This window comes from Lissotriton helveticus, chromosome 8, assembly GCF_964261635.1.
Source record: "Lissotriton helveticus chromosome 8, aLisHel1.1, whole genome shotgun sequence".
NCBI lineage: Eukaryota > Metazoa > Chordata > Amphibia > Caudata > Salamandridae > Lissotriton > Lissotriton helveticus.
The window spans coordinates 189,011,035-189,020,368 of NC_136069.1; the positions used below are offsets into that span (position 1 = coordinate 189,011,035).

At 46.5% G+C, this 9,334-nt stretch overlaps 1 protein-coding gene across 4 annotated transcripts in view; it reads right to left on the reverse strand.

The window, feature by feature from the left end:
* SIM2 (SIM bHLH transcription factor 2) overlaps positions 1-7,205 on the reverse strand; it is a 453,956-nt gene extending 446,751 nt beyond the window's left edge. For 2 of the 4 annotated variants that reach the window (XM_078655939.1, XM_078655938.1), the window contains exon 1: positions 3,778-5,232. In XM_078655939.1, coding sequence (XP_078512065.1) covers positions 3,778-3,790 — 13 coding nt within the window. In that variant the 5' untranslated portion in view covers positions 3,791-5,232. Of the gene's footprint in view, positions 1-3,777; positions 5,233-6,915 lie in introns of those variants that run through there. The other 2 variants (XM_078655937.1, XM_078655940.1) reach the window with 2 other exon arrangements.
* Positions 7,206-9,334: the final 2,129 nt, after the last annotated feature.

The following is a 9,334-nucleotide window of genomic DNA, read 5'->3' on the forward strand; positions in this document are numbered from 1 at the left end:
TTTTGAGATCCCTACATAGATCTGTGAAAACCTAAGGGGCCAGCATTGCCTGAGTCCAAGCATGAAATGACAGGTGCTTGGATAACCATGTAGGGAATACAAGGATGTGTAGTTCCTATGGGTAGGGAAGACCGGTATTTTCAAAAAGGTGCCCTCACACGCCCGAGGGATGTCATGCTTCATTATAGGGCCTTGCTCCTCGTCGGCCCAGCACTGCACTCACCCTACAGCTTCATCCAAAAGGTCTCCACCAAAGAGCCCCTTTGCGGGTGCCTGTCGGGTACTGCAGCGCCGGCCCGACAAGAAGCAAGGCCCTATGATGAAGCATGACATCCCTCTGGGTGTGTGAGGGCACTTTTTAAAAACGACCTGTCTTCCCTACCCATAGGAACTGCACACCCTTGTATTCCCTATTACTGCCTTAGAGCACGTGTGCAGGACCTGTTTAAATATAGCTCCTGGTTCCTCTTGTTCAACACTGGATAACCATGAAGACATCGTCAGGTTGTGGGACGTGCGATTGGGTGTATTTAAGGATTCAAAGTAGATTGAAATTTTAGTAAGGAGATATTTATGTCGGGTAGAGATATTAGTGGTTTATATGTTTAAGGCAGCGTTTTTGTAGTATGCTTTTTCAGTCTCTGACATTGAAAGAGTATGTGGGTCTTTTTGGACCATTCTAGATTTCAGTTCCAAATGTCTGTTCTCTGTGAATCCTCCTTCTCCGTACTGTTCTATTAATTCATCAAGATATGGTCTCCTATACAGTCTCTGTGTTATTTAAAGTCCAGCTCCAGTGAGACTCAGCCTGTTGTCTATTGTGCTGGCTGCTGAGGCCCATCATGTTGTTGTCTCATGCCCAACGCTGTTGAGGTCCCGCGGTGTGTTGTCTAACGTCCTGGTTAGTAAGGAGCTGCAGTGTGTGGTCTAACGTGCAGTGCTGCTAAAGCCTGCTGTGTGTTGTCTAATGTCCCGGTCTGCTTAGACCCTGCTGTGTGTTGTCTAATATCAAATGCTGTTGAAACCCTGCAGTGTGTTGTCTAACCAACAGTGCTGCTAAAGCCCTACAGTGTGTTGTCTAATCTCCAGCGCTGCTTAGGCACCCCAGTGTGTTGTCTCATATCAAGTGCTGCTGAGGCCCTGCTGTGTGTTGTCTAATATCAATGCTGCTGAAGCTCTGAAGTGTGAGGTGCTGAAACTCGGAAGTGTACTCTCTAATGTTCAGTGCTGCTGGTGTCCCACAGTGTGTTGTCTAGTGTCCAGCGCTGCTGAGGCCCCAGAGTGTGTTGTCTAGTGTTCAGGGCTGCTGAGGCCCCAGAGTGTGTTGTCCAGTGACCAGCGCTGCTGTGGCTCCAGAGTGTGTTGTCTAGTGTCCAGCGCTGCTGAGGCCCCAGAATGTGTTGTCTAGTGTCCAGGGCTGCTGCGGCCCCAGGGTGTGTTGTCTAGTGTCCAGGGCTGCTGAGGCCCCAGGGTGTGCTGTCTAGTTTCCAGGGCTGCTGAGGTCCCAGGGTGTATTGTCTAGTGTCCAGGGCTGCTGGGGTCCCAGGGTGTATTGTCTAGTGTCCAGGGCTGCTGAGGCCCCAGGGTGTGCTGTCTAGTTTCCAGGGCTGCTGAGGTCCCAGGGTGTATTGTCTAGTTTCCAGGGCTGCTGAGGTCCCAGGGTGTATTGTAAAGTGTCCAGGGCTGCTGAGGCCCCAGGGTGGGCTGTCTAGTTTCCAGGGCTGCTGAGGTCCCAGGGTGTATTGTCTAGTTTCCAGGGCTGCTGAGGTCCCAGGGTGTATTGTCTAGTGTCCAGGGCTGCTGAGGTCCCAGGGTGTATTGTCTAGTGTCCGGGGCTGCTGGGGCCCCAGGGTGTATTGTCTAGTGTCCAGGGCTGCTGAGGCCCCAGGGTGTGCTGTCTAGTTTCCAGGGCTGCTGAGGTCCCAGGGTGTATTGTCTAGTTTCCAGGGCTGCTGATGTCCCAGGGTGTATTGTCTAGTGCCCAGGGCTGCTGAGGCCCCAGGTTGTGCTGTCTAGTTTCCAGGGCTGCTGAGGTCCCAGGGTGTATTGTCTAGTGTCCAGGGCTGCTGGGGCCCCAGGGTGTGTTGTCTAGTGTCCAGGGCTGCTGCGGCCCCAGTGTGTGTTGTCTAGTGTCCAGGGCTGCTGAGGCCCCAGTGTGTGTTGTCTAGTGTCCAGGGCTTCTGAGGCCCCAGGGTGTGCTGTCTAGTTTCCATGGCTGCTGAGGCCCCAGAGTGTGTTGTCCAGTGACCAGCGCTGCTGTGGCTCCAGAGTGTGTTGTCTAGTGTCCAGCGCTGCTGCGGCCCCAGGGTGTGTTGTCTAGTGTCCGGCGCTGCTGAGGCCCTGCAGTGTGCCGTCTACTTCCCAGAACTGCTGAGGCCCGAGAGTATGCTGCTACCGACCAGCGCTGCTCATGCCTGGAGCCTCCTGGGAAGGTAACAATGCATACATCCGTGAGGTGAACCTGCGCCTTTGTCCAGTTTAGTCTGTTAACACCATCGATCGAATGAGGACAGGTGACCTCAGTGCAATGACTGAATGGGGAGGAGTGACTTTGGTGCAACATATCAGTGAGAAAAATCGGGGTTCGGTCTGTTGCTTCCGCTCCTGTTCAGGCGCGAGGAGGGATGCTGAATGTTCAAAGTTTGCTCGGTGGGAAATGCTGCTACATCCTCGCAGTGCTCCTAACTGAAGGTTTTAGCTTTGTTAATTTTTAACACCTTCCTACAAGCTAAAAGCAATATCTCCCGGCGAATCAACACGATTTAATTACATTGTGAATATTTTAAATAAGTCATCAAGCGGACCACAGTCCAGACAGTTTAATAATTAAGTTGAGTGTATTTAAGTTGTATTCAGGTGGCGTGGAGGGCAAAATGTGTTAAAGTAAAACTTTTCACGGGAGTAAACATCCACTTAAAATCCTTCCAGAGAAGGCATGCCTTGAATGCGTTTCCACACAAACAATGCGAAACATGTACTTCTTTCTTTTTGGGATCAGCTTTCTTTCCTTTTCACTGTTTTCTTTCTTCCTTCCTTCATTCATTTTTCTTCATTCTTTCTTCCATTTCTAATTCCTTTTCTCATGCTTTCTTTTTTCGTTTTCCTTGATTGTTTCTTTCATATTCCATATTTTTCCATGTCCTTATGTTTCGTTCATTCGTTCTCTCTCCTTCTTATAACCCTTCATGTGTATCTTTCCTCCTTTCGTTTGACTCTGTTTGTCTTGTTCTCTCTTTCTTTGTCTCGCTCATTCTTCGTTTATGTCTTGATTTTTTTTGTCCACCTACATCCCTGTTCCCTTTGTTCTGTTTTTCTTTCGTTTTCATTCCCTCCCTCTACCGTTCCTTTTTTCCTTATTCTCGCATTTCACTATTTAGTTATCTATTTATCTCCACGCTTTTTTTGTGTGTCCGCTTCGCTCCCCATCCTGTTATCTCACCGACTCTTCTTTTTTCCTCCCTTCCCCCCCACACCCCCCCCCCCCCGAACTATTTTTCTTTTCTATCTCACGCGGTCCTACTCCCACTTTTTCACTCCTTTCTTTTTCTTTCTCACGCCATTGAATCAAGCGAGGTAGTAATGCCAGCTATCAAGTCTACCATCCACCCCTGCCCGCTCGCATTCTTCAACTTGACTTTCAATGGTTGCTGGCAAAGCATGTATCGTGATCTCTGGTAATCGGAAATAAATGTTTACAAATTGCCTCTGTGTGCCGGGCGTAGTCACGGCACCTCGTTTCATCTCTGCCTCTGTTCCTATTCCCGGAACACTACTTACCACAGACATGCATTCATTTGCATCATTTCACACATCATCCGGCAGAGACGTAAGGAGGAATGGGCTGTCAGCTGGAGGACGCTGGGCCCTGTGTCCTCGCACGGTGGACTCTAAGATAGTGGGTCACTTCCGGTACTCTAGGACACTGGGCGCTCGCACTGTGCACTCTATGATAGTCTGTCACTTAGGGCGGTCTGACGCACCTGTCCCCGCCCTCTGCTTGTCTGTCCTTGAGGCAACCTATAGCCCCCAGCTCTAACACTATGACCGTGTGCCACTCGGAGTACTCTGGGCCCCCTCACACTGTGGACTTTATTACAAACTGTCACTTAAGGAACCCTCTGGCCCTCGTTCCTCCTATTGTTGCGGACTTGCGGTGGACTCTATGATAGTCTGTGACTTGGGGCACTCTGGGGACCTGGGCTCTCGCATAGTGGACTCTATGGGAAACGATCACTTAATGCACTCTCTGGCCTTAATTCCACACACTAGTTACTATGACAGACTGCCACTTTGGTGTCTGTCATAGTTTGGCAGTGGCACGTGGGACAGCCTAGTCCTTGCCCTTGGGACTCTATGGCAGTCGGTCACATGGGACAATCTCTGGAGCCCGGCTCTGTGGCCATGTGCTGTGGACTCCTTGATTGTCTGTCAGGGCAGTCCCGGATCTTGGGTCCAGGAATCGTGGACTTTATGACAGTGTGTCAAGTTGGGGTTTTCAGGCCTCTAGACCCTCGCATAGTCTGGCACCAGTGAGCACTCCGGCGCTTTGGGTTCCTCGCGCACCGGACCCTATCACGGTGATCGATGGATGGTTCTCTGGGACCGCCGCATCCTCGCATGGTTGATTCGATTACTTCGCCCTTTAAACTGCCAGCCTGAACGTCTTATTAGACCGGCGAAAAACATTTTTAGAACGCACAGCTCTGGATCATTCGCGAAAGTATGTCCGCATACCTTCAGAGTTAAAATGAGACTTTCCAAAAAAAGACCGACAAATATCTGTTTTGTACTTATCCTGTGTTGCTTTGCTTCTTCCGTGTATTCTATATTTATTTTGTCCCATTTTCAGTATTTATTTCCTTTATTTTCAATTTGATGGGCACTCCTTTCATTTACAGACTACCAGAAATCTAGCGCCTAACAGAGTCAGTAACCCTTTGGGACTTTGGCACACAGAATAACCCCGAAAAACGAAACTGAAAACATGAAATTTACTTATTAACACATAAAGCGAGACACCGCTGACTTATGTATTTTAAAGCTTGAAAGTTGTTTTATACTTTTAAACTGTGAGTTTTAAATTGTGAGTTTTAATTAACTGTACAATAAAGATTACTTACTTACCTTTCATTTATACTTTTTCATATCTTTGAACTATGTAGTTTCTCGAAAATATCTTCCATTCCTATTTGTTTATCTCGTCTGTCTTAATTTATTTAGCTATCTTACTTTTAGTGCTTATTTCCTCAATACCTCTACTTTTTCGTTTTCGTTCTTTCCGTCGTTCATTAATTTTTTTGTATAATTTATTTTGTAATTCTTTCGTCTTTTCATTCAATGTTAACCTCACATATTTTTCTCTCCATTAACATTTCTCATGCCTCTCTTTTATCTGTATTTGCCACTTTCTTTTCTCTTTTTTACTTTCTCCTTTTCTTACATCCATCCCATTCTCTCTTAGCGGTTACTAATAGGCGCACAACTCACAATTTTAACACAACTATTCGGCTCAAAATAGTTTATCAACGTGTTGCATTGAGTACAAATCGTTTAAAATCCTGCCTGTTATTTTTGAGGTTGGGGGTTACACAACAGACTCCTTCCAAGCACAGTGTACCCACTGTGTCTGCATTAGGAAACGGGATGATCGGAAACGAATGTCCCGGGAAGAAGGGGGTGGGGGTACTCCGTTGAGAAGGGTCCCCGTCCCCGCTTTTATTACGGGTTAATTTCCGACCTAGCCCGCTTGTAGGTGGACGCGAAGACTTTGTGTGAGTCCTCTGGTCAGTGTGACTTTGTATGAGTCCACTGGTCAGTCTCTGGGCATAGTGTGACGTTGTGTGGCCCTCTGGTCAGTGTGACTTTGTGTGAGTCCTCTGGTCAGTGTGACTTTGTGCGAGTTCTCTGGTCAGTCTCTGGGCATAGTGTGACTGTGTGAGCCCTCTGGTCAGTGTGACTTTGTGTGAGTCCTCTAGTCACCGTGACTTTGTGTGAGTCCTCTGGTCAGTCTCTGGGCATAGTGTGACTTTGTGTGAGCCCTCTGGTCAGTGTGACTTTGTGTGAGTCATCTGGTCAGTGTGACTTTGTGTGAGTCCTCTGGTCAGTCTCTGGGAATAGTGTGACTTTGTGTAAGCCCTCTGGTCAGTGTGACTTTGTTTGAGTCATCTGGTCAGTGTGACTTTGTGTGAGTCCTCTGGTCGGTGTGACTTTGTGTGAGTCCTCTGGTCAGTCTCTGGGCATAGTGAGACTTTGTGTGAGCCCTCTGGTCAGTGTGACTTTGTGTGAGCCCTCTGGTCAGTGTGACTTTGTGTGAGTCCTCTGGTCAGTGTGACTTTGTGTGAGTCCTCTGGTCAGTCTCTGGGCATAGTGTGACTTTGTGTGAGCCCTCTGGTCAGTGTGACTTTGTGTGAGTCCTCTGGTCAGTGTGACTTTGTGCGAGTCCTCTGGTCAGTTTCTGGGCATAGCCCCTTCAGGGCGCTTTATACATGAAGCCCTACAAATGCACAAGACACATAAAACCAAACCATCTATGAGAAGTGGGGGCGCGGGACGGGGGGGACATGCCAGGTTTGCGCGGAGGCTGTGAATTTAGCAGATGTCTATATATACTATCTATATATACTATAGTTTTAATACTGCCGGTTGCTTACTTAGCGAGTCCCAAGTGAAACAGAGAACACTGGGGTACAGCCAAGGGTAACTAGTTGTGCCCAAGATCATTCATTTTGACTAAGTGGGGAATCCGGGATAGCAAAAGAAAAGCCACGCCTCTGCCTGCCCAATGCCAACCCCAGGTGGACATGGCATACCTCAGGACAGGATTAAACGAACTTATTTGAAGTTGGCGTACTTTGCCGTGTTAGTTCAGTTTAGTGCGTCATGTAATTGAGGAAATCAGTAAAAATTACCGACTACCGAGTCAAAGCTGCTGGGTAAATTCTCCTCAGCGGGCAGCATGCTTCATATCATATGCCCAGAGTCAATGCCTCCTCCCTGGGGCACCTCGGATACAAGTTCCGCCCTCTGCTCTGCCCTTTCGGTCCGCCCGTGGCCGCCCTTCATGCGACCTCTACCGCCTGGAAATACACGAGCCGGTGCATGCGTCATGGCACTATATTTCGGAGTAGATACCTATTTTCCAGTGGTTTGTTTTTCGAACACAAGAAATAATCCGTTCGGGTAACACTCGCTCACGGAGCCTTAAGGGGGACGCGCGACTGTCCCTGCGGAGGCGCCGTCAACGGCAGCTCGCGGCTCACGCTATCATTTGTGGGGATTCTGAGCACCCCGGGGGCACTATACAGAGGCCCGCCAGACAGTGCACGCGGATTGGGCGCCAGGCGCTAAGAGCCAGAGTTAAAGGCTAGAGCCACAGTGACACGAGACTTTTTTTTATCAAGGGCAGACAAAGGGCAGATTAGTACAACGCTTTGCGACAACAGAACACAAACATTTCAGATTATTGTGTTTTTTTGCCCTGGGACTGTCTTTGCATTGTTTCATCACTGGTCCCTATTGCACTTGTACTTTTTGTAATCTTTCTGTCTTTCTGTCTGTCTGTCTGCCTGTCTGTCTACCTACCCCTGCCTCTTTCTCTTCTTCCTCCTCTCTGTATGGCCTTATCATTCTCTTTGTTATGTCTGTGTCTCTCTCTCTGTCTCTCTCTCTCTCTCTCTCTCTCTCTCTCTCTCTCTCTCACACACGCACACAGGCATCATCCATTCTTTTCTCTCTCTTCAAAACTGCTTTTTAAAAAAAAGTAAGTTTATACTTTTGAGTAAGTTTACTACGCACTACACATGCCCAAACACAGGCACTGCAAGACCCTTGTATAGAAAATAACAGTTAGGGACTTAAGAAAAAACATTTGGAAATAATGTTATATTAATGTACATTATTTAAAATATAAATACATATAAGTTAATGTTAACACATACAAAAATAGGACACACTTATTGAATAATTATTAAATAATAAATATGTACAATTGTATATATTTTAAATATATGTGTATGTATAAATACAAGTCATGACTGGATGCTGTGTGATGTCACACGTCTTGAAGTAGCTGATGCCACCTGATATTGTAGAGCTGGGGGTAATTTATCCAGTGTAATACAAGAACTCATTGGGGTTAGCTTTGTGAAGCTTGGTGTGGCTGCATAGTCTCTTCTGTGACAAGCATTATTATTGGAATCAACTTTATAGAGCTGAGTGTGGGAAATTGCTGCTTTTCATTCTTACTCAGTGGGACAGAGAAACGACCTATATGTGTATATTTTATTATGACCAAAAATGATAAAGCATTGTCCTTCCTGATCTAAACTAAAATAAGTCATTGTCACCACTTATTACAGCAGTTTCTGACAGCAAATGACGAGCAGCTGCTTTTTGACAATTTAGACCCCCTCATTCATTCTCTAATTATTCCAAAAAAGCTGTGTTTTGTTGGGGCTATGTTCCCTCCAATCACCCCCTTCACTGCAAATATACACATAGCCATCAATTATCTACACTTTCAAATTGAATTATATAGTGTGAGCAGGGTTGATCTGAATGATGTAATAAGTGATTAATGTGATGTCACAGCATAATGGTTAGAAGAAAATACACCCACATTGGTGTCATTATTTTGATTTTAGGACACATGTAATGCAATGAACATATATTTTTAGTCCAGGAAGTAAAACTTAGTAACTCCTTAGCAAGCAAAATATTAAGTATCCAGGAGCACATGAAGTTAAGATAGGAAGCGAAAACCTGCTGTTTTTGGGATTACCCCTAGGCTAGTGGCCCTGGCAAACTGTTGGAATCTATATCTATGACAGCCCGTTGTCCCACAGAAACCAACAATGGACAACATGATGACAGATACAGGTAAAGTGCCTGAGCGAGAGTCACTAGTCCACTCTCACCTATGGAGTAGCCACAATTCACCGCTTCCAAACTATGCAATATCAACGTCTCCCATTTGGTCGGATGCAACTAGTCAGCCCGCTATAACAACCCACCCACTACTAATGGGATGTACATGCTTTATTTAAAGAGATCTGCTACACCTTCTGCTACTTGAGGACTCTGACATAGTCCATACCTCTAGGTCCTAATTACCTATTCATTCAGATGATTAGTTATCATCTTACATATGAGTGACCTATTACAACAACCAATAAAAAGATAACTGTAACCCGTACCATTACAGTACTACTCTGTCTCTCGCATCCCTCAATATATAGCAGCTTGCCCCAATTCCAGATTTCAGCATGAGTGACCTCCGGCCACAGTGTGCATATCAATTTGAAATCAGAATACAAACTGATTACAAACAGAACAA